The 25,378-nt window shown below is 51.8% G+C and overlaps 1 protein-coding gene across 3 annotated transcripts in view; it reads right to left on the reverse strand.

Moving 5' to 3' along the window:
• Window positions 1-2,084: 2,084 nt before the first annotated feature.
• ADA (adenosine deaminase) overlaps window positions 2,085-25,378 on the reverse strand; it is a 29,986-nt gene continuing 6,692 nt past the window's right edge. For 2 of the 3 annotated variants that reach the window (XM_062009176.1, XM_062009178.1), the window contains exons 2-11: window positions 16,888-16,949; window positions 13,425-13,547; window positions 13,127-13,270; window positions 12,178-12,293; window positions 9,828-9,952; window positions 7,333-7,404; window positions 6,983-7,084; window positions 5,418-5,485; window positions 4,805-4,934; window positions 2,085-3,785 (exon numbers count right to left, since the gene is read on the reverse strand). In XM_062009176.1, the coding sequence (XP_061865160.1) occupies window positions 3,684-3,785; window positions 4,805-4,934; window positions 5,418-5,485; window positions 6,983-7,084; window positions 7,333-7,404; window positions 9,828-9,952; window positions 12,178-12,293; window positions 13,127-13,270; window positions 13,425-13,547; window positions 16,888-16,949 (1,044 nt within the window). In that variant the 3' untranslated portion in view covers window positions 2,085-3,683. Of the gene's footprint in view, window positions 3,786-4,804; window positions 4,935-5,417; window positions 5,486-6,982; window positions 7,085-7,332; window positions 7,405-9,827; window positions 9,953-12,177; window positions 12,294-13,126; window positions 13,271-13,424; window positions 13,548-16,887; window positions 16,950-24,532; window positions 24,600-25,378 lie in introns of those variants that run through there. The other variant, XM_062009177.1, reaches the window with a different exon arrangement.

The raw sequence follows: 25,378 nt of genomic DNA on the forward strand, positions 1-25,378 counted from the left end.
GCAGCAGTGTGCCCAGGTGGCCAAAAAGGCCAAGGGCATCCTGGCTTCGATGAGGAATAGTGTGAGCAGCAGGCCTAGGGCAGTGATTGTCCCCGTGCTGGGCCCTGGGGAGGCTGCAGCTCTAGGGCTGTGCTCGATGCTGGGCCCCTCACTCACTGCCACAGGGACACTGAGGGGCTGCAGCTCCAGGGCTGTGCTCGATGCTGGGCCCCTCACTCACTGCCACAGGGACACTGAGGGGCTGCAGCTCCAGGGCTGTGTCAGTGCTGGGCCCCTCACTCACTGCCACAGGGACACTGAGGGGCTGCAGCGTGGCCAGAGCTGGGCACAGAGCTGGGGAAGGGGCTGGAGCACAAGGGGCTGGGGAGGGGCTGAGGGAATGGGGGTGTTGAGCCTGGAGAAGAGGAGGCTGAGGGCAGACAGCAGCACTCTCTGCAACTGCCTGACAGGAGGCTGCAGTGAGCTGGGGGTCAGTCTCTGCTCCCCAGTAATGAATAGCAGGACAAAAGGAAATGCCCTCAAGTTGCCCCAGGGGAGGTTGAGATTGGAGCTGAGGCAGAACTGTTTCCCTGAGAGGGTTGTCAGCCCCTGTGCCAGGCTGCCCAGGGAGCTGGGGGAGTGCCCAGCCCTGCAGCTATTGTAAAGCTGTGGAGCTGAGGTGCTGAGGGCCTTGGGTTAGTGGTGAGCTGGGCAGGGTGGGGGGGGGGTCTTGGACTCGATGATCTTAAAGGTCTTTTCCAACCAACATCATTCTATGATTCTGTGATCCCACCAGGGCTGTGAGAGGCAGTTATGGCCTGGCTGGAGTCACTGGCCAGTGTGGGGACGACGCAGAGTTGGCCTGAGAAACAGTCTCCAGTGGCGACACAAGGCCAAGCATCACCCTGACAGCTGAGGGAAGAACTGAAGGTTATGAGTTGGAGACTCATCAGGGAAAACAAGGCCATAAATAAGCAGAGAAGCAGCTGCCAGACAGAGGGAGAATTATCTGTAGGTCTCAGAGAAGTGATGGCTGTGGGGCCAGCACAGAGATGTCCACAGCTCCAGCCCCCACAGGAAACAAAGATTTGGCAGCCAGGTAGTGGCTGGATCTGCTGCTTTGGCAGCTGCAAACCAGCTCAGCTCTAGAGCTGCCTGGATACTATTGCACTCTGTGCCCGGACGGCAGCCAAGAGCCTGCTCCCATTTCCCAGTGCTCAGGGGCAAAACAGCAGGTAGCTCCTGGGCTTGGCTGACCACACACTTGAGTCTTTAAGCCCCATTTCCAGCTCTTCTCACTGCCACTGAACTGTATTTTTGGCTCACGCTGACACAGAAAAAGCTGAAAGGCAGCGCACAAGGGACGGTGCACCATGCAAGAACTCCAGCAGTCAAATGCAGGCTAATCTTAGGTCTCTGTGGTCAGAAAATATCAGTTCCAGAATTATATTTAGGCAGATGATTAGAGACTTGTTGGCCAGCAGCAAGGCAAGAGGCATCAAGTTCCCTCCTCAAGTGAAAGAGCCAGCTCAGCTGCCATTGCTGATAGTGCCGAAAGACCAAAGGCTTCATCCAGCCACATCCTGACTTGCAAAGCTGCTGAGCACACAGATGCTCTGAGCCCTTCATTTCAGCTGAACACACGGACACTCTGGGCCTCCTGAAACTCTAAACTGAGCACTAAATGGAAAATCTTCCAGCAAACAGTCCCTCTCCTGCCTGAGCTGACAGTTTTTGCCCAACATGGGGCAAAAAAACTTGTGAAGTAGTTTTGATCCATGCCAGAAAAAGCGAGAGGTCAGAGTTCTGTCACTGCTGCTTCTACCAGCAACAGGCATCCCTTTGGTTACCGAAGGGAGAAGGAAACATGAGGCTAGAACAACCTGCATTCATAAAACCAACTTGCCTGTCTAGCAGGGGAGTGGGGACACTTTCCCTCTGGCTGCCAACGTGCTCCAACCTGGCAGCTGGAGAAGGCTGAAGTGGGCTGCCCAAACCCCATCACACCTACTGATTGAGCCTCAGGCAGGGGAGGCACGGCTCCTGCTGTGGACCATGGCTCCTGCCAGTCACCCTGCCACAGAAAGACAGGAGGATTTCTCTTTTTCATATAAATTTGTTGTTTTATTAAACAGCATGAACAATCAACTGTCCAGAATCCAAACAAGCAACCCTTCTTCAGAAACAATTTTGGAGAAAAATTACCCAAACCAAGCCCGGTTCTGCCCACAATCGTGTTCTTAAACGTGGTGCCTTACCCTTTGCTTTATTAAAGTAAGAAACTCACTCACTCATACCCATCTAGCTAGCTAAAAACCTCTATGATTGTATATATGCACCATGGACTTCAGAGATGAGTATTTTACTCAGAAGACAAATATGGAAACCCAGAAAGAATGGAAACATTCCCACACCACGTCCATGGTAACAGTGACCACGGCCCCTTGTCCAAGGCAACTTTTTGGTACAGTATCTTTGGAGTAAGTGTCTTGGCAGACACCTGGGAAGCTAAAGCACACCACACACTCATGTAAGAAAATGATGGTCTCTTCTCTGGATGCAGGCCTCTATTGCATAAGAAGTAAAACCACCACCATGCACCAAAATCCCTCAGGAATCGTGGTGAATGTTTCTGTAGAAATTCACCAGACTGAAGATCTGACCTGGAGCCTGGGTTGTGGCTGAGTGAGAGAAGCAGTTCAGATGGGACCCCAGTCAACATGTGACATTGAGCCCTAGCTTATTAATTTGCTTATTCAGCTTTAACGGTGTCTAAAGATTCGAAGGAGTCAGAAGAGGGCAGAATGGTTACAACAGGCAATTGCTCGTGGTTTCAAACAGAGGCAGAGCAAACTGCAGTTCACAGGAATTCTCCAGGATGAGTACAAAACCAGGAAAAGTCCCAGAAGGCAGATTTTGGCCCAAAATGGTAAAAATATGTTCCAGCTTCCTAAGCATGTGTGAACGTGGTCAGTCAGCTGTGAGCAGAGCCGGAGCCTCAGCCCAAGGTGTGTGCTTCTGTGCCAGTGATGCTGGGAGGCTGATGCACAAGAGCCTTTGTCCAAGAGAGGATGGCAAAATGCTAATTTTTCTTTCAAATGCCCTTCAGACCTGTGCAGGGGCAAGAGCATTGGCTTCCAGCTTGTTCTTGTTCCAGTCTTGTTAGTACAAGACTAACCCTGGATAAATATGGCTGTAGTCAAAGCCACAAGGATGGGAATCAAGCCTCTTGTTTCTGCAGTGCCTGCTCACTCCCTGTCAGCACTACCAGACCTTCTTCTCAGAAAGATGAAGATTAACCCAGCCCACAGTCACAGTTAAGGGTGGTTATTTCTGCACTGCAGACAAGGGCTGGGCAGGTCAGTGGGGCAGGACAGATAAAGCAGGGGAAAAGGGAGGGGAAAAAACAAGCAAGGGAGGTTCTGTTCTCACTTGCAGTACAGGAAGCTTGGCAGATGGAGAAGGAAGTCAGGCCAGGAGGCAGTTTTGGTCTGTTTGCACAACAGCAAGATAGGAAGCTGGATATGCATTTGGGAGAGAGTTTGTGGGGGGATCACAGGTAAGTATGTAATAGCCTGATTCTGCTTCCCTCTGTAAAGGTTAACAGAGGGCTGGCTGTCAGAGAGACTGACTCTGGGCACCTTCTCCCAGTGCTACCACACATGAAGAAGGGCCACTGCTCCACGCTGGCTCACAGGGGAGGCTCACGATGCATTGGGGGCCATCCCATAGGCTTCATACAGAGTGTTGAGCAGCTCCTGCTTTTCCTTCTCGGGTAAGAAGCTGGACTGAGCTGCATTGATGTTCTGAGGAGGCAGAAGGGGAACATAAAGGGGATGTTAAGACACATCAGATATGAATATGTAGTTGTGCACATCCCAACATCTCACTCTGAGCAGCAACAGGAGAGGGAGAGTGCACAGTTTCCACTCCAAGATTCATTTCCATGGCCTTGTTTTGAAGGGACCTTGCTCGGTCTCATCTCCTGCAACAGTCCGAGGAGGAACAAAGCAGGCACAAAGCAAAGGCCCTTAAATCCCAGCTTTCCCAGACTGGTGAGGGTTGGAAGGACCCTGCAGAGCTCATCCAGCCCAACCCCCTGCTAAAACAGGTTCCCCTGGCTCAGGGGGCACAGGAACGTGTCCAGGTGGGTTTGGAAACCTCCTGAGAAGGTGCCTCCACACCCTCCCTGGGCAGCCTGGGTCAGGGCTCCCTCACCTCAGCACCAAAGATTTTCCTCATGCTTAAGTGGAACTTCCCGAGTTCCAGCTTGTGCCTGTTGCCCCTTGTACTGGCCTCTACAGAAAAAAAAGACTGGCCCCATCCTCTTGACAACCACTCTTTAGGTATTTATCAGCATTGATGAGGTCCCCCCACAGTCTCCTCTTCTCCAGGCTGAACAGGAGTGTGAGCCCCAGGTCCCACACCCTTTCCTCATAAGGAAGATGTTCCAGTCCCCTGAACATCTTGGTAGCCCTGCACTGGCCTCTCTCCAGCAGTTCCCTGTTTCTCTTGAGCTGGGGAGCCCAGAACTGGACACAGGACCCCACCAGGGCAGAATAGAGGGGGATGAGAACCTCCCTTCACCTGCTGCCTACCTGCACAAAACCAGCCCACCCTGCACAAAACAGCTCTCAATCCCCCTGCTCCCCACACCCCTCAGTGCTACCAGCATCCCCCTCTAGCCAGCTCAGCAGCTCTCCTCAGCCTCACCCTTACCAGACTTTCTGATTTTCCTTGAAAACTCCTCAACTTATATAGAAAAACGGGGTTGTTGTGCTCTGCCTTGGGACATCAGCACAGCATCCAGCTGAGGCTGACTCACCACTCTCTTGAACTCCTCTTCAGTGAAGCCCATGTAGTCCTTCACTATGCTGTAATCCTTGTCAATATTGGAGTTAAAGATGAGGGGGTCATCTGTGTTTATAGAATAGTTAGCACGATCCTTCCTAAATCTGTAAGGAAAAGGGGGTTGAATGGGTGAGGAAAGCACTGGATGTGGCCCTGGTCATGCACTGCTCAGGGTAAAGCACAGTAAAAGCAAAGGCCTCACAGCTGCCCCTGCAGCTGCACTGATGGGCACAAACAAGGGGCTCGGCTCGTCCCACCACCCCTCTGCTTCTCCAGTGGAGAGAGAAGCAGAGGGCTGTCTCTTGCTTGGAGGTTCAGCAGCCTCAGCTCTCACCCACAAACTGGGGCTAATGGCCAGTGTGCAGCATCTCCTGCCCCACAGCTCAGTGCAGGACAGGAGGGACAGGATGACCTCCCCCGTGGACCCCACATCCCTCCAGCTGCACAGGGCCCTCTGTGCCAAAGGGTGAGCATGTTCCACATTGTCCTAAGTGGTTAGATGTGTGTTAACCTTTGTAAAGCAAGAAAGCAGCTATAATCAACCCAAATCCTGGTTATTTAAATTGCACATAATCAAGAAGTCTTACTGTGCCACTGGGTGTTTCCCAAAGTCTGGAAGACAGGCTCCAGTGAGATAACTGGACCACGGACAGACCTGTTTGGGGGAGTTACACAAGAAAACCAGAATCAAACACACAGATCGCAAGCCCAGCTGTGCACACAAGACAGCTAAGCACACTGGTAAAGCCAGGTACAGGTTTGTTCACAGCTCCCCTGCAGTGCTGCTCTGATGGAGTGCTGCACATCCCAGTTCATAGGTGCAAAGAGCCCGTGTGACAGAGGCAGGGGGTGGTGGGACACTTCCCATGGCCAGTCAGCCACAGTGAAGAAGCCACTGGCATTAAGTATATTCACAAATATTCAATTTATTAGTTGGATACACCCATACTAGGGAAAAGCCAAAGAAACCTGCCCATGCACAGCAACTCTCGGGCACTTCCACCCTCTACCAGACAGGATCCAGTACAGCAGCCTGATTTGTGGGAGGAAGAACATGCAGGCTTCAGGTGTAGAAACCAGTGAATAAGTCCTGCAACACTGATCCTCAGCCAGAGCAGGATCCATTTCTCTCTGCTACATGCCTCCTGCAAGCTGCTGTGTGCACCAGTGATCCTCACAGCAAAGATCCCAGCAAACAGCCAGGTGTCAGCACCACTTTTGCTTTGGGCTTCCAGGTTCAAGAGCAACATTCCCAAACACACGATCAGCACTGGGGTGTCAGGTTGTGTCCCTGGCTGTGGCACAGCTGGTGAGGGCTACTTTTCCACTTGGGCAGCAGCTATCTGGCTGTGACCCTCCCACAGAATCATAGAATGATTTCAATTGGAAAACACCTTTAAGATCGAGTCCCAGCCCTCCCCTCACCCTGCCCAGCCCACCACTAACCCAAGGCCCTCAGCACCTCAGCTCCACAGCTTTGCAATAGCTGCAGGGCTGGGCACTCCCCCAGCTCCCTGGGCAGCCTGGCACAGGGGCTGACACCTCTCTCAGGGAAACAGTTCTGCCTCAGCTCCAATCTCAACCTCCCCTGGGGCAACTTGAGGCCATTTCCTCTTGTCCTGCCATTTATTATTCAGGAGCAGAAACAGACCCCCAGCTCACTGCAGCCTCCTATCAGGCAGTTGCAGAGAGTGCTCCTGTCTCCCCTCAGCCTCCTCTTCTCCAGGCTGAACAATCCCGTTCCCCTCAGCCCCTCCCCAGCTCTGTGCCCGGCTCTGGCCACGCTGCAGCCCCTCAGTGTCCCTGTGGCAGTGAGTGAGGGGCCCAGCACTGAGCACAGCCCTAGAACTGCAGCCCCTCAGTGTCCCTGTGGCAGTGAGTGAGGGGCCCAGCACTGACACAGCCCTGAAGCTGCAGCCTCCCCAGGGCCCAGCACAGGGGACAATCCCTGCCCTGGGGCTGCTGGTCACACTATCTGATACAGACCAGGATGCCCTTGGCCACCTGGGCACACTGCTGCCTCGTGTTCAGCTGGAGATTAACACCCCCAGCTCTTTTTCTGCTGGGCAGCTTTCCAGCCCCTCTGCCCCAAGCCTGTAGCATTGCATGAGGCTGCCATGACCCAAGCGCAGGACACATCACACATCCTTACCTCAAAATGCATCTTTGCTCTCAACAGCTCCTTGTAGAGCTCAGGGTCCTCCAGGACATGGTAGCCATGGCCAATGCGCTCAGCTTTCAGGAGATAAACTGCCTGGAGAACACGAGGAAACCACGTGAAGCCGCAGAGCACCAGCTCAGCTCCTGCCTGCCCACATCCTGCCCCACCATGGACAGCCAGTGCCAGGGAGGCCCTTCTCTGAGCCATCAGGGCCAGATCTCTGCCAGGGTCCCTGATGTCTTCTCTGCTATGAATACAGAGAGGACATGGGCTCCTCTCTCCCCAGTGCAGGGGATGCAGAGGCAATCCCACCCCTGCCCCAAGCCAGGAGCTCTCCATACCTCCTTGATCATGGCGGGCGGCCCGGCCTCCCCAGCATGGACTGTGCGATGGATCCCGCATCGTTCAGCTTCCTGTAGAGCAAAGCAGGACACACTCCTGTCCCATCACCCACAGCAAGGGCAGCAGCCTCCCAGGCTGCACTGTTCTCAAGGGCACAGAAAGCAGCCCTGTGCAAAGACCCCCCAAACCATGAGCCCTGCACCCTGAGAGGCACAGGCTCTCTCTCTGCTGTAGCACAGGCTCTCTGCTGTAGCACAGGCTGTGAGAGAAGGGCTCCTAATACCAGAGCAGAGAAACTTAGCAAACCTGGTTACTTTCCCCTGGAGCCAAGCCAGGCTCCTCAAGGTCTTTTAATAAATACCGGGTGAGCTCACTGCTGTCTCCTCTCCAGACAGCAGCAAGCTCAAAGCTCTCCTCCTCCACCCACTTGCCCTCCTGCATGAACCTTGCAGCAGTTCTCTTTGAAACTTCGACCTTTTCCGACCAGTGCAGCCAAGAAGTGGAAGAATTTCCAAGCCTTCGGTGCAGAGATGAAGCAATGCTCAGATATCGAGTGGCTGCCCCTCCTGTAACTGCCTCTCTCCCATAACAGAGACAGAGGCAGCCCAGCCAGGAGGACCCTGCAGGGGAACTCTGAGGTGCTCTCCATAGCCATCCCACAAAATCCCTTGCCAGGGCAGCAACAGAGCAGCTGGGCTTTGGGAAGCCATGCAGCCTCAAGAGAAGGCTGGCTCCTGCTTTGCTGGAGAAGGGCCCCTCAGCTGGTGGTGGCAGGCAGGCTGCAAGCCCCATCTCACTCTTCCCAGGCAGCCCTTCAGGGCCTTTCACTTTTTTTTTCAGTTACTTAATTTCCGGGTCCTCATGTGCTGCCCAACAAAGGTCAGGCCAGGCTCTGATGACTACAGAAGAGCTCTGTGCACATTGATCTCAAAGGCACTCTGTGCTCTCCACATTTGAGTGTTGAGTTTTCCCAAACAGACAATTTTTGTCACTTTATAAAATAACAAAATCTCTCTGGCTGAAGGACCAGACCAAGAAAAGACTCACATCAACAGAGATTTCCCACATGTGTGTACACAGGGTGAAGAGAAACCAGAAACTCTCACTCCCTGCTCCCCAGACAGACATCCCTAACTATCCCACGAGGAGCTGGGGATACAAGCAGAGGGATCAGCAACACCTCATGCACTGGGACCCTTCCTCAATAACCTTCCTGGCTGCCAAAGCCTGAGCCCCTCCTTCCAGGAGGGAGATCATATTTAAAGTCAATTCAAGGATGTAGCTTCCCTGGAGTGATTTAATCCCTTTTACATTTCATTTGTCTGAGGACACATGGTGCTTCCCACGGCTTCTCCAAGGATCCCTGCTTCCTTGGAGGTCCTAGGATCCTTGGCTCTGCACTTCCCCATGCTTGTCTGCAGCCAGCAGCCACACTGATCATGTGTTATCTGCTCTTTCCCCTCCAGCAGCCCTCAAGAGCTCCCAGCCAGAACATTCCTGCTTGAGAGACATCAAAAGTCTCTCCAGCTCCCCTGGGTGCATTATGGACCCCATGGAGCACAGCAGCAATATCTATGGGACACATTTCCCTGCCAAGAGTGACCATGGGATGGGAACAGGGTTTACTTCAGCACCTCAGAGCCTGAGTGAGCCCTAGGCACAGAGAGAAGGCACTTCCTTTGGATGGAGAAGTCTGGCCCTGGGTACTGTTGGCACACCAGGGCAGGATGAGATGGGCAGAGCATCAGTTAACAAAACCCCCTGTCTCAGTTTATAACTCCCAGCTCATCCAGCACAGGCAGAGCTCATATCAGCTCCCACTGACAGGGCAAAGGCCCTGCCTGAGACAGCCCAGTGTCGGTTCAGCCCTGAGCACTGCTTGCAAGCCACTGACCTTTTGACAATGACAGTGCAAAACCTCCTCTCCCACTTAAGGATTGCACCAACAACCCCAAACTGCCCTCAGGAAAGAGGAGTGCAGCCTGAAGCTTTGGTGCTGCAAAGCGCTGAGGTCTCCTGAGAGTCAAGTCTAGGATCAGGCTCCTGAAGCCATTCCAGTGTTTGCATTTGAGATAATCAGATAAAAGCACTTCAAAGGCTCAGCTCCCTCTCTGCTCCCGGGGTGATTTCTGCCAGACTGGAAAGGCCAGTCTCTTCCAGCACTCAGCCCCAGGAGCAGACCTCAGCTGACAGCAGCGAGGTGCTGCCGGAGGGCACATGGGCTCCACATCACTCCATCACACTCGGTGCTACGGGTTGGCATGTCAAGCTCCAGCTCTGAGGCCATGTTTAAGCAATGATGCCTAACATTAATCATTTAGGAAATATAAACAAATACTTTTGCTATTTAGCAGAATGTTTTTAATAGCTGCAACAAAGTTTTAAGCTGTCCCAGCTGTTTGCCATCGGAATAACAGATTCCATGTCCCCTCACGCACGTCCCCTCAATACATGTTTTCCTCATCATTTCTTTTAAGAAGCTTGTTAAACAAACCTCATAAGCCTTCTTGTGCTCAGAGGAATCCTCCACCTTCAGGGACTCATCCCCAGCCAGGTCGATGGCTACCACAGAGTTGTTCCGATACTTCTTGCAGAGCTCCACCACCTCTGGGGACCAGCCTGGAAGAGACACTGCCAGGGTTCAGGAGAAAGCACTGCTAAGAGTCACACCTTCAGCACTTTGCTAAACAAATCTTGGTCATATAGAAGGCTAGAGCTATTTTCTTTGGCCTTTCCTAAAATGTGACACTCAAGAAGGAAGCTAATGCATTGCTAGGAAGGTTTGCTATCTTCAGGTAAATAAAAGCTGCCAAGGAATGAATCCATCATCAATGAAAGGGAAATCCAATGCATTTACCAGCCATAAAACTGCTCTCATCGTGTTTTTCTGCTCCCTCTCTACAGAAGATAGAAATAATAAAGTCTCCAAATACAGTGGTGGTTGCTGAAGCTGGCTCAAGGCACACTGAACTGCACAGCCCAGGTGCTGGGATGTGGTGTGTGGGAGAAATTCCTCAGCATGTGCCTGAGATTTCACCCTGTCTCAGGCTGGGCAAGGGGGAGAAAGGGAAGAACTGGCCCCTGGGATGTTGTGTCGTGCAGGAACCTGGGCTGGAAAGGATCTTGGCGGGGCCCTGTAGGACAGTCAGTCCTACTCTGTTGCAGAGCATCCTCACCTCCCCCAGACCAGGTGATGGATGCTGGGACAGAGCTGATCAGCCTCCGTGGGAGGTGACCTTCAACACTCCAAAGTTTTATCTGTTTGGCATCAGTGTGAAAGAGAGTAACAAGTGGCCAACAGCTACCTCAGAGCTATCTCTGATCAGGACAGAGGATAACCTCTGAGAAACATGCCTCTACCAGCTCATACAGCACTTGCCCTTAGCAAAAAGGCCAAGAAACAGAGATAAATGGTGGTGCTAATAGTTAACAGGCACCTGCTAGCTACATACAATCCCAAAGTCACCCAAACACATTAGAAACCATGTGCAATTTCATCTTTTTTCGTCAGTTTCCAAGTGACGGGGTTAGAGCCATTATTTTATTAACGAGGCTAACACGTGCTGGTTCTGGCTGCCATCTCTGCCTTTCTCTCAACAGTTCACACACTACAGGGCATCCTCTCACTGCACAGCATGTCCCAAATGCAGCTCTGAAGACCCTTCTATTGACGTGCCACTGGCTCTGGGTAAGAGCTGGTGCCTTGGGACACGGGTATGAGAATGCCAGCTCAGATGTCTCCACGAACAGTCCTTCCTACTGTGCAAGCACATGCTGCACGTGCCCTCAGGTGACACCTTCTGCCTTTGGCACCTGTCCCCTGGCAGGGACCATAACTGCAGACAAGTGTGACACGGCCTTACAGCTTCCCAGCTTCTACAAAGAAGTAAGTTTTCTTCCTAGAAACTAAAAACTGAAGGGTCAAGTTTGATTGTACAGGGAGGAAAAACAAATCTCAAACCTCCCAATTTACAGGAATACCATTCTTCACATTTCCAGGCACAAGTTAACCATGTACTGGGTAGCAAAACTCTCCATCATCTACCCTACTAAACCTACATGAAACTGTTGTGAGATACAAAGATATTCATAACAAAGTCTTCCCATAGATCATCTGTTGTCACACAACTTTGCTCTGACTGTGTCTTTCCGCAGAGAAAGATGCTCACAGAGCTCATCAGCCCAATGAAACACCATAAACTGGGTTCTCTTCCTATCCCGGGTCATGGGAGCTGTTGCCAACAAAGTTCAGAGCTGCTGATTTTATACAAAACATTTCATTTTTGTGACTTCAGTATATTTCACTTGTGTTTTCAGCTTAAGACACCAGGCACTGCAGGCAGTGGGTTCTCTGGCTGACCTATGGTCCAGGCTAATGAAGGACTGTGCTGCTGTAGCAGCCTGACCACGAGCAGGGACAGTGTGAGGTCTCATCCTGCTCCTCCTCCCACGAGCGTTTGCTCTCACACGCACCAGACAGTTGTGGCAAATGAAACCACTCGCTGTGGCAACAGCTGCAGTTGGCCCAAGGAGAGCTGGGCAGGGAGTAAGGAAGAGCAGAAATCCCACCCTCCCTGGGACATGACAGAAGAGCCTGTTTACCTCCCTAGCAAGACCTTTCAGATTCTGGTTGAAGCCAGAGACCCCTACTCTCACACCCAGCAGACCCTTTCCCCACAGTAAAGGAAGCCAAGGACCCCCACCAAGAGTAAAAGCTACTCCTTCTCAGCACTATCTGGTCCCACCTGGGACCCAGGGCCACGGGACCTGAGCCCAGGGGACGTCACCCCCCGCCACGCATCAGGGAAGGGGAGCAGAGCAGCAGGGCGGCTGCAATACATTACTTGGCATATGGCGCATGCAGCATAGAATAGACCTGGCTTTGATGCGGAAATCCCTTTCTCCATCCTGCAGTCCCTGATTTACGAGGTTAACGACTTCATCTGGAGTGAGGTCTCCCCTGCAGGGAAGAAAAGCCATCAGTGAGAGGCCAGACACTTGCCAGAGAGGCAGGCAGGAGCTGCAGGCCCAGCTCAGCATCCCCACAGGACACCCCACAAAAGGCCCAGCTGCCTGGGGAGTCGCTTGCCTTAACATCCAGAGCAGACCAACCAGACAAAGAGCATGTTCTACACTCATGCCATGGCCAGATCTACCAGATGTCAGGCACAAAAGCATGCAAAGGCAACAGTAAGATTTAGAAAAGCCTTGTGGTAACCAGATGCCAATCCTGCCTGAGCAGATGAACCCACCTTTTACATCTCATTAGGGCACAGCGCTGCCTGCAGCCAGGCAGGGACGCGCACAGGGCCTCAGCACCCACCACAGCACGTTTTGCAAGGGGCCACAGAGCCCAGCACTGATGTAATCAGAGGCACACATCACTGAGGGGATGAGATGTAAGGCAGGGATCAGATCACAAGTCCCCTCCCACACTGCCCACCACCTCTGCCAGCTCCAACCCACACTTTATGGGCGGGCAATCCTTGTGCTTTCCCTTGCACAGAGAACGGCTTCAGTCAGAAGCTTAAGCACAGCTGCTCAGCATATGCACAATTCAGTGCCCAAAGCAAGAGATATTAAAACACAGCAACACACAGAGCTACTGGTGAGAAATCAGAGAGGCAGATGAGTGCAGGCACCCTTGCTGCAGAGGAAGACAGAAAAGGTTTGGTTGCACCAGGCTTTGACCAGGCACTGGCTGACCCATGTGGGCAATGCCTCCTGCAGAGCCCACAGCCACCCACAGCTCCCACCCACAGCTCCCACCCACAGCCCCCTGGGCTCACTCACTCGCTCTGGCCCCAGGGGATGGGATCCACACGGCAGTTGGCCAGCAGGTGAGGGCTGTACCGTACCTCCACATAGATGACACCTTCTTTGGCTTTCGTTTCCACCAGCTCGTAGGCGATCCTCCTCACAGCCTCACGGTCACCCCTGCAGGGACAGCAGTGGGACCTGTCACCAGGACTTGTCACCCTGGAGGCACACTGGGAATGGGCGAGGTTTCTGACCTCCAAGGCTCAGAAACATTAGCCAAAGGGCTCTTGCCAAGGCTTGAGGGGGGAGAGGCAAAAAGTGGGGTACTTACGCAATGGCAGGCATGTAGTGATTAAACTTCTCTAGAAACTGGGTAAGTGTCAGTGGTGTTTTGTAGCTGACATGCTTCAGGAGGTCATCAACAGTACTGCCAGGAAGAGGAACCCCTCTTTTCCTGGAAACAAAGCCACATGTTATGGATGGGGAAGGCTATCACATTTTTAATCAGTCCGTTTCACACGGCAATCGCCGCCCGAGCTGGCAGCACTCAGATCCATTTCCTCACAGAAAAGATATGGCACATGCTGTCCTTCCAAAACCTCCTCATAGATGCAGCCCTGAACCTCAGCAGGGAAGAAAGCAATCCAAAATACAGGCAAAGCACAAACAAATCAAAATACAAGCCCGGGCTGACCCAGCAGGAACACAGCCAGAGCACATTTTAAGCTTAAGAAGAAGTTCATCTAAAGGGGCTCTGGATTATTTCTTGGCACCGCCTAGTCCAGTGGCAGAATTGCCAAAATTCTTTAGAAAAAGTTAATTTCTACTTATGCAGGCTGAAAGGCTTGAAAAATCAAGGGGATGCTCCCAAGGCCAGGATCAGGCATGCAGGAGTGCAGCTCCTGTGAGCCACCCTGTTGCCAAGCCCAGCGCTGTGGTGGCATCTACTCTGATGAGGACAACTCTCACACAGGAGCAAACAGCCATCCTAACAACTGCTCTCACCAAAGGGATGGAGATTCCAAAAAACACCTAAACACTTTCAAGAGGTCTTCTTGGAAGCCTCGAAGTAAAGATGGATCAGCACTTCCTTCCCTGGAGCAGCTGATGTTGTCCCCAGTGGGGTGACAGCCAGGCTCTAGGGAGCTGCCAGCCAAGGATGCTGCATGCTTCCCAGGCTGGCTTTGCCACATACACACTGTTACCCAGCACACAACAACCTCAATTAGGAATAATAACTAGACATTTGGTTTTAATCCCCTTTCCTGTCACAATGAATTACAGCCAATTGATGGATCTCTCTGCTAATAGAGACAAACCACCACCCACAGCTTTAGTGTCCCGATGCCAGCAACCTTCCTGATGAGCCATCCACAGGGAAGCAGCCCAACAAACCCAGCTCCTGGGCTCAGCAAACATTGCTCATTGCCCACTCAGGCAGCAAAGAAAACAGCCCCATGCTCAGTCTCCACATGTCTCTGCACAGATTAAGTTGCTGATACTCAGCAGGGGACATTCATCACTGACAAGGCATCAGTTTTCCTCCCCATTTTGCTCTTTCCATGGCACTGACACATCAGGCTCTGCTCCAGGAACTGGCCTCCGTCTTCCACCACCTGCCCAGGGAAAGTCTCCCACAGCAAAGCCATTTCCCCACCTTCTTCCTGAAGGATTGCCTCTGTGCATTCAGCACTGACAGGGCTTTGGGACAATCTGCAGCACAGAGACACTGCAGTCAGGCCTCCGGCTGAGGGCATCTGCTGGATGGTGCCAGCATGGCTTTGAGAGCTGCTGCTGCCCCATAGCATCTGCCTGATAGCTGGGAGCCTTCCCACAGCATCATCACACACCATCCCACCACAGAGAGGGCAGCTCTCCTGAGGACTCCCAGCCCCATGAGGGGTCTGCCACAGCTCCAAATCCTGTGGCTGGGCAGACGGGATGCAGAGCCTGACCCAGACCTGACAGAATTAGATCCAAAGTTTCTAAAACTAGCAGTTCAATCACTGCCCAAGTGAGTTCATGCATAACCAGCAGCTTCAGGTTATTTGTATATGGTCAGTCACCACCTGATAAAGTTATTTCCAGCTCTTTGCATTTAGAAATAGACCACAAGTAGGTTTTTGTGTCCAGAGTGAGGTTATTATGGCAGATTCCTGCATTGCCCTGTTGCTTTTATATTTGTGTGAGAACTAATTTTAGAGCCCATGAGCCTCCATGCCTCCTGGGCCTCAGAGTTCCTCTGCAGACTACAGCCACATTTGTCATTTGCTGGCAGCAGGGACCCAGCAGAGCCCTGTGGAGTCAGCACCCACTGACACAGTCCTGTCCATAGGGACTCATAACAGCCCTGCAGCCCATCAGTGGCACACAGACCCAGCTCACCATGACAACAGAGTCCAGGGCTGGGTATGACTGTAACACTCACTCCATGGCCTCAAGTTGTCCCAGGGTAGGTTTAGGTTGGAGCTGAGGAGGAACTTTTTCCCTGCGAGGGTTGTGAGCCCCTGTGCCAGGCTGCCCCGGGGAGCTGGGGCAGTGCCCATCCCTGCAGCTATTGCAAAGCCTTGGAGCTGAGGTGCTGAGGGCCATTGGGTTAGTGGTGGGATGGGCAGGGTGAGGGGAGGGCTGGGACTCCATGATCTGAAAGGTCTTTTCCAACCAAAATGATTCCATGAATGAGACGGACATCTCTGATCCACCTTCTTGACTCTGTGTTACAAACCATACAGTCACGCCCTGCAGCTGCTTTAGAGTTTTTTCCCCTGGGATCACGTTGCCTTGTAATCTGCTGGGCTCACAGGATGCCACAATCACTTCTCCACCTCTTCAAAACTAATTTCCTCCCACAAGGACCAGAGCTGTGCATAAGAGCTGTCTCCTGAAATCTTTAAGCTTGCGACTTTCTCCACCTGAAGGTACCTGCTTGAGAAGTGACAGCTGGAAGGAGCCTTAAGTTTACTTTGCTTAGAACCACAGAGGCAGCATCTTGCACCAGTTAATCATTCACCCTGGTGCTTCCCACACAAGCTATGCTGAAGTAAGAAGATATTTACATGATGTGAGCTCTGTCAAGGAAATAACCTCTCTAAGTCCCTGTCAAGCGCTCTCTGGGCTCACCCTCACACAAGCATGACTCCTCACCTGCTGACACCAGGCAGACAGCCTGTGGTTCAAGGGTGCAGAGCAACAGGGGAGGGAGCAACACCTCATCAGGTTTTTCCTCTAAGACTGTGGTATGGCCCCACCACCAAGAAGACTCTCCCAGTCTGCTTCCAGTTTATTTGCTTTTGCAATTAGGCACATGGGAAAAGAAATGAGACTGTACCAACTCTGCTGGCTCCCCAGGGCTCCTTTGAAGGCAGAGAGCCCTGTCTGTGAGACACCTTCTGCACTGTTCTCAGGGTGAGACCACTGTGCTCATGCTCCTGCAGCCAGCACATCCCACTGCAGCCCTGCCTTTGGCGATGGGCACCGTGCAACCAGAGGACCTGTCTGTGCAGAGGTGAGATCAAAACCAGCCAGGGAGAGCCTCCCCGGCCTGCCAGCATGAGCTCTTCTGTCAAAGAATTGGGCAAGCAGAAAGGATGATGCTTTTGAACTGCAGCTCCCAGAGCTTTAATAGAATCACAGAATCTCAAGGGCTGGAAGGGACCTTGAAAAATCATCCAGACCAACCCCCAGAGCACCTAGAGGGGGTCACACAGGAACTCATACAGGTAGGTTTTGAATGTCTCCACATAAGGAGACTCCACACCCCATCTAGGCAGCCCATTCCTACCTTCCCAACTCACCTTCCAAAGTGCAAGATTGTTTCTGGTCTAATGGCTCCATCCAGGTGGACGTGGAGCTCAACCTGCAATGAGACAAAGAGAAATCAGTGAGGTACTCTTAGAGCTGCAGCAAAAGTTGAGAGACGAGCAGCTGGTGCTAATGCAGGTATAAATGCAGGTGATGTACGCACTGAGTCATGACAGGAAAGCACCTTCAGAAACTGCCTTACCCTTATTTAACCTCATGGTTTGGAGTTTGGGAAGAGTGAAAAAAAAACAACCCTCAAACACTTTTGCTTTCCACCTTTCTCCTCCTTGAATTCAGACACCCAAGGACCAATTCATTTGCAAGGAGTCATTACCAAGAACCTTGACTTCACTTCCAAGAATAAGCTCCTGGCATATTGTTAACTACTTGGTATTATCAGAGCATACAGGCTTTCTAACCCCACACATGGAATCAGTCCCATGGTACAAGGTGCTGTAAGAAATAAAATGAGCATGAGTTACCCTATAGAGCTAACAAGCTGGTTTCTACACAAAACACTTCCATTTTGACTCATTAAAAACAAGACAGCAACTCAGATCTCTTCACTCTGAAACCCTGCTTCCCAACTCCCGCTGAAACAATGGATTTTGGAGACAGATTCCCAGAAATGAAAAAGCACACTTTTTTCCATTAGGCATCTGGGGCTTTTGGAGGAACATGACAAATGTAACTTGGAAGTCAAACAGGGAGGGAAAACATCAGCTGTAAAGTGTTTCAGCTAGATCTTTGTATTTCCAGACCTGTTTTCTTTTAAGCAACAGAAGAACCTACAAAATACACATTTCATTTAATTTTGTTTTTTAACGAACCTGTAGAGCAGCAACTTTATACACAAAGTTCTTGTTAGAGTATTGTGCAACTTTCCTGCATTGCTGCAGGATGCTGAGGGTGGGAATTGAGTAGATTCAGAAGAGGGCTGGGTATTTGCACAGATAACTAGACTGCCCAGGGTTACTAATTAAAACCCCAAAAGTCTCCAGTGTCAGGTCATGCACCAAATAATAACTACAAGGAGCTGGAACAAAAATGAGTAAGCAGTCCCTACAAGCAGGTTACTGCAGAACTATCCACCTCAAAATCCTTTTGCTGTCCTCTGCAGCATACATGAGCAGCTGATGTGAGCCCAGCTCCCAGTGCAGGGCTGGCGATGCCCATCGCAGGGACTGATGCCTGTGATCTCACTCCCATCCCCAGATGCCTCAGACATCTGCCATGCAGGTAGAGACACCCATCTTCTGACCATCACGGTCAGGGTTTTCATTGGCCACTTCTGCTGCAAAAGACCATCACAGCTGAGGTGGGACAGGGCTCAGGTGGGAGCCACCTGCATAGGATGACCACGAAGCTACGTCCCACTGAAATGTGAGCTGCTGTGAGCAAAATGCAGTGCCAGGCTCAGGGCAGCCTGAGCTACTGACCCTGCACTGCTGCAATCAACTGGCCCTGGGGTCATGACACCACTGCTAGCAAGTTGTAAAAAGATATCCCTGTCACTTCCCCTACCCTTAAGACACGATCTTCATCTACAGGGATGAACATTTTAAAAGGGCAAAACTTGATCTTTCCCCACCTTGTTACACAATCCTGCTTATGAGGACTAAATGTCCTGAGAAGCAGCAGCTAAAATAACACACTGGCCATGATCTGCATGGCCAGATGTGGATGCCTGGCACGTTTTCCACTCTTGAGCTCTGATTACTATTTCAAAATCCTGCAAGCCCATTCCTTGAGCTTTTAAACCACCCTTGTGACCTTCTGATGGAGTTACAAGCTTGAAACACGCTCCTGATGGATATAAAAACCTGCACCTACTGAGGTCTTCTCTTTGTCCAGCATTTCCTGCAAGAGCATCCCAATGTGATACGTTGATCAAAGCAAAAACAAATTCCGTGGTGTCCTTCATCCATGCCAGCCACCTCCTTCAATCACTACTGCAGGCAAGATGCTTGGAAAGCAGCAAGGCTCCTTTCCAACAGCAGCAATGGGCTCTTCCTCCCCTGTCATGGGTCTGGAGAAACTTCTTGTAAAGTAAGTGCTAAGATACTCTCGTGCAATGCTGCTCAACCCAAAGAGTTGTGAGGTTCCTCAAGATCAGTGCTGGAGGCGGTTGGTTGCTGCAGCTCAAAACTAATCCATGTTATTTAGATTACTAAAGAGCAATCCAGTGAAGAAGTAAAGGGTTGGCTATGAGGGTCTCCATCCAGAGCTGGGCACAGATAAGGATGCAATCAGCAGAGGCAGGACAGAGCAGCTCAGCTCTCCCAGGAACCTTGCTCCCAAACCCCGCAGGCTTCCAAGTCTGGGGGAGGCTGCTCACTGCAGATTACAGTTGAGCTCTCCTCCTGCATGTTTGTTTTAGGCAAACAAAGCACAAGACCTTTCCAGATACAAGTGAGTGACATGACCTTGCTTTAAGTCAAGGAAAGTACTCAGATAAAGATGAAAGACTTTTCTCTCAACCATGGCTCCGGGAGACAACCCCTGAGCAAGCAGAAATATGGTAAATGCAGGAGCCCAGCACCTCTTCCAGGTGCTGCTCCTCAGCACACACAGGGCCACGCACGTGAGGCCTCCCATCCCAAACCCTCTTGGGGTTTTTTTGGAGAGGAAATCTGTGAACACAGATGAAATGGGGATCTCAGGCCTTGGTGCAGACCTGAACAGCAGCACAGGCCACACCAGCAGTTGGGAGGAGCCTTCAGGGATCCAGGGACTGCTGCTGCCTTCCTCTCTCACAGCAAACCTGGATGTGGGAATGTCTGCTCTGATGAAGAAAAAGCAAGCAGGAGAGCTCTCAAATGCACTCCAGGGGCAGGAGCTCTGCTCTTTCCCCAGCTGCAGTGAGGACCATCAGGACCACCTTTGTGTAGTCACCCTTCAGCCCTTCTTCTGCACCTCCAGAGTGCTGCAGCTACCAGCGAGCTCACCAACCACCCACAAAACATCCTGCAATTCACTTAACCATCGAGTTTCACCGAAGAGCTGTCAAAAAGGCCAGAGGGGCGAGTTCAAAAGTCAACTGGCCATAAATTGTGCACCCTCAGCACAGACAACCCCCAGCAAGGCTGCCAGAGCAAAGGGAGAGCTTGCCATTTTTATGCAAAAAAAGCTTTAGGTCTGTCACAGCACGTGACTCGTTAGTGTAGATATCAGCAAGTTGGTGCTGATGTTAAAATAAGGATTGGCTTGACTTCCCTCTTCTGAAAATATTATTGCAATGTTTTCTTTGAAATGGAATAAGCTTCAAAAACAAACTCAGGCACAAAACGAGGTACTGCAAACCAGTACGCTCAAAGATCATGTCTGATTATTTGCAGTCGAGAGAAATCAAGGGGAAAAAGTTAAAACTCAAAAGTATTTTCAGCTACAGTCAACCCAAAAGAATTTCTCTATTGCTCTATGGTTTGCTCAGCAGACCATGGCACAGCAGTTAACTGCTCAGTTCACCTATTACGTGGCAAAGAAAGTAGCATCCAAGCCAAGGCAACTGAGGGAATACCTGTATTAGGTGGTTTGAGAATCCTTTAAGAAACATATACTACGAACAAAAGCAGCCCTAATGCCATGGTAAAAGTAACACCAACCTCACCTTTTATTTTGATGGCTCCCAGCAGATGTTAATAACTAATCCAGGTAGCCGCTAAAGCTGCGTCATTGAAAACCTCACGGTGGTGACTTTGCCCAGCATTATTTATCAGTACATTAAAAGGTGATCATTTAAAGTTCACTCTATACATCTCAATAACTGAAAAACAGAGTCATTACAGCAGCCATTTGTCAATTGTTAGAGATACGTGGCAGAAAAATGTTACTAGGCAGCAAAAGTCAAATAGTGATAAGATGAATGCCAGTCACCGCCAAAAGAATGAACTATGCTCCCCAGATGTGGGGTTTATGAGAGCAGGCTGTCAGCAGCAAAGTTATCCCCACCGTGCACTCACCACAACGGCTCCCTTAGAAGCAAGAGGTGAGAGTGGATCAAGAGGGATGAGAAGTGGAAGAGGCACGATATTGTCCTCAAACCTGATGACACCCACAAATGTGTTTGAGACAAAATTGAGAAAAAATTGCTTTAAGGCTTGAGCCTGTAAAAGAGAAATGTGGGAAACTGCAAGACCCACAGGATGCACAGCTTCATTGCAAGAAATACTTGTGCTTTGTAGAGGAACATCCACACGATACGTGGGTTTGGAGACTGGGGAGGAGGATGCTCCCACACTGTCCGGCCTTCAGCACCATTCCTGCTGGCATCCACTACACAGCCTCGGGCTACCAAGATGATCAGGGGACTGGAGCATCTTTCTTATGAGGAAAGGTTGCAGGATCTGGGGCTGTTCACCTTGGGAAGACTGAGAGGGGACATCATCAACACTTACAAATATATAAAGGGTGGGTGTAAGGATGGGGCAACACTTTTTTCTGTAGTGTCCAGTGACAGGACAAGGGGTGATGGACATCAGCTAGAACACAAAAAGTTCCACTTAAACACAAGGAAAAACTCCTTTGGTGCTTAGGTGAGGGAGCCCTGGCCCAGGCTGCCCAGGGAGGGTGCGGAGGCACCTTCTCAGGAGGTTTCCAAACCCACCTGGACACATTCATGAGGGGAACCTGCTTCAGGAGGAGGTTGGACTGGGTGATCTCTAGAGGTCCCTTCCAACCCCCATCGTTCTACGATTCTATGAACCTCCACTGACCTCAGTACGAGGCTCCTGGTGCTGTTCATAGGTGATGGTGTCTGCATGTCACCATTAATAAATGATGGTGGCTCCACGTCCACCTCCTACAACGAGTGCTCCCAACAGGGCAGCAGGGCTGTGTCCCTCCTGAAGCCATCGCAGACCTTACACCTGCACATGGCAGGAACGGGGCAGAGCTTCAGAGCAATAAACAGCCCTCACGCCTTGTGCAGCACTGAGACAGCTTCTTACTGCTGTCACATTTGACAAGTGGATCTAGGCAAGTTGTCTTGAGAAGGTGCCTGTAGTGCATTGCTGAAGGAAGGAGCACACACATGGCCATGTACTGCACGGCCTTTGACTCGGGTTGTGTGCCAGAATCAGATGAAGGTAAATGACATCCTCAACACACCTTAGCACACTTACACTCCCCCTTCCCCCACAATAGCAATCACCTTTAAAAAATAACTTTGTTTATTTAAGTTTTGCACCCAAGGCCTGTGCTGTCAGATACCGATGGCACGGATGGGCAGATGTCTCTGGAGCACGAGGAGGCTGCAGTGTTAGAGAGTGCAAGGCAAGATGGCCACTCAGCTTCCCTGGCTACAGCCAGGGTTCTGAGCAGAGCAGGCACCTTTGGTGCCATCTGAATTTGGTCCCCAGGCACTCTCCTTGCCACAGACAGTTCTGTCCATCTCTCCCAGTTCCTGGGTACGTAGGGCACAAGGCCCTCCCTTCAGTTGGGGACAGGCCCCAACATGGTGTGACACAGACAGTGTGCCCCAGGAGGCCCTGTGGGAAACCAGTGCCACTGGAGCCTATTTTGTAAACAAGCACCCAGCAGCAGAGCTACATCAGATGCTGGGAGGGTGAGGGTCTGACCCCAGAAGTCCCCCTATTCCCATCCTTCTCCCTACAACATCACTCAAGGCCAGCAGGAGCCACAGGAAAAGAGCCACATGTGCCACAGCCCCTGAGCTGGGACAGGCCTGTGGGGACACGAGATGGCAGCCAGGGAGGACACGGCCCTTGCTCTGGTTGTGGAGCAGTGGGAAGAGTCTGATGATTGGTGTCCAAGCGTTTGCAGTCTTTTCTGCTCTTATCTGACCTACAAACAGGGTTCAAAGTGCTCTCCAGCATCCCCAGCAGCTCCCTGTTCATCAGCTGTGTTCTCTGGGAGTCAGCGAGTTCCAAAAACCCACGGAGGCAGCTCTGGCCCCACATTCAGCCAGGGCTCGAAACTGCTCCAGTTACCAGAAATGTCTCTACAACACAAAGCTGACCATTCCCAATGGCAGAGGGTCCAGGGGAATGAATAGGGCTCATTAATTGACTTCAGACCCCTTTTTTTCCCCCAAGCCTGACTTAGCAGGTTCACAGGACTGAAAGGGACTGCCTGACTCAGGAAAACCAGTCTCGCCATTGCCGGCAGCCAGACTACAGAAGTCTGATCTTGGTCAAATCCTGCACGGTTTTTCCTCTTTGACATCCCTCTCTCCCACACACTAGAAAAGTAGGAAGAGGCGCAAGTGAAAGAAGACCTTAACTTGCTTCTCTCAACCAAAAGTTTAAAATCATTGGGGTGAACCAACAGCTTTTGTTCTCAGCAGAGCTGATGAAACACTAACACCTCCCAAAACTGAAGTAGCCTGAAAAAGGCTTTAACCATCAACAGAGGTCACCACTCAATTGATTTCAGTACCAAGGTTTGCCTGCTATTGTACTGGTTACCTTCCCTGAGAGGGAGCCCAAACAAAACATGAGCAAGACCCAAGCACACAGGCTTTTCCAAGCACACCACCGGTGTGAGCTCAGAGAGGTAAATGGTTTGGGAGTGGCAGGCAATGCAAACAGCAGCAAAAAAACCCCCATCTTTTGGGTTTCCAGATGCAATCTTCTTGCCCAGCAGAGCTGCATGCAGTTGTCACCAGTCAGGTTCTCACAGAGCAGGACCCACCACAACCCTCACATCATGTTTCTTGGTCTCCCCTGCCCCAGCCTCTCACTGCCCACTATGAGCCCAACCCTGCCTGGCAGTCAGTGCCAGAGCCAGAGCCAGAGGGCAGTCAGGCAGGGAAAACTTGCTCCCTGTACACCCACTTAGCCAGACCACAACTTAAGCACTGAGCTGTCCTGCAGCAGAGGCAGCACTCTGCCATCAGATAATGGATTACTGCAAACCACAGCTGTTTCATGTGCTTCTTTCTCAGCTTTTCTTAAAATCTGATAAACAAATTACTGTATGAGCCTACTAGAGATGCATTTATACAGTGCATGGTGAGAGCAAAAGACTGGAGCACCCTCTCCCAGACATCACCAAGATGGTATCTTGGGTATCTGAGGGACAACTCAACTAACTGAGGAATAACTGGATAATAAACGTTTCAGAGTTTAAAAAACTGAAACCACCACACAAGAAAACCCCAAACAAACAATAAAACTACCCACAAAGTAACAAAATCAACCCCCAAAACAAAACAAGCCACAAGTGAAAACATTTGTTTTAGGTCACCAAAGCAACAGTTGGGGTGCAAGATGCTGCAGGGCTCGCCCCGGCCCCGCCAGCCCACGGCACATCTGCGGCCGAGACACCGGGCCGGGGCGGCACCGAGCCCCGCGGGGAGCGGCGGGGAACACGTCGGGGCACATGCTCGCGGCTCAGCCGCCGTGTCCCGCAGCGCGTCCCGGCTCCCAGCCCGCCGCACGCTGCCTCCGCACCAGGGCACGCCTCGGCTCCCGGCCCCGCCACACGTGCGGCGGCTCGGCTCCGGTACACGACACCCCATGCCGTGCCTCAGCCCCGGGGTCACGTCCCGGTGCACAGGACCTCACTTCGGCTCCCAGCCCCGGTGCAACGGAACCCAGCGCCTGGACGCAGCACCTCACCGCGGCTCCCAGCCCCGGTGCCGGCCGGCTGCCTGCAGCGATACCGGCACCTCACCTTGGGGTCCCCGAAGACGCGCAGCCCCCGCTCCATGTTCTCGCCGCCGCTCCGCTCCGCTCCGCGCTCGCCCGCCCCCTGCCGGCCCCGCCCCGCCCCGCGCAGCGCCCAGCACCCAGCGCTCAGCCCCCAGCACCGCGGCGGCGCGGGCCGTGTCCCGCCGGCCCCAGTCCGCTCCTCTGACCGTAACTTGGCACGATCACCAGCAATGGTGGTCCCTCAGCCCCTTTCCGGCTCGCAAAGCTGCTGCTCGGTGACCCGCTTGTTTTGTGCGATGGCTTTTCGGACTTGTTAGGTTCATCATACAGTTGCTCTCAGCTCCTGCAAAACTCAATGCACACTATTTGTAGTGTCCTGGCCCTGTTCTACACAGCTCCTCTGCCACTTGCCTTCCTCTCCCGCAGGTGATGCATACGGCACATGCCGAGGGACAGAAATTCCTGCTCCTCCCTGCCATGGCTTCACTTAATACTGGAGAGAGCAGAGCTTTCAGCCACTGCAGACTTGCAGCACCCACAAAGTCATACCCATTTAGCTAAAGGCAAATCTGCAAGGTGGAAACACTCCCGAGTGAGCTTTGGGGAATATCCTTTGTGTCCTCATGCAGCCCTGGGTGAGATGAGATCTGAGCCGCTCAGAAGTCATTGAGCAGGTGGGTGATGTTTCCAAAATTACTGCAGAGCTAAGGAGCAGAGTTTTGTTCTGCATGACAGGAGTTCACCTGCCCAGGTGAGGCCATCCCCACACCACAGGTCGGGACCGTGGGGAGCCTTGCAGATGAAAACCACTATATCAATGTAAAATACTACTGACTTGGTCTGGCAGGTAAGCAGAGAAAGCACCTGG

This window comes from Colius striatus, chromosome 16 (genome assembly GCF_028858725.1).
Source record: "Colius striatus isolate bColStr4 chromosome 16, bColStr4.1.hap1, whole genome shotgun sequence".
NCBI classification, from domain to species: domain Eukaryota; kingdom Metazoa; phylum Chordata; class Aves; order Coliiformes; family Coliidae; genus Colius; species Colius striatus.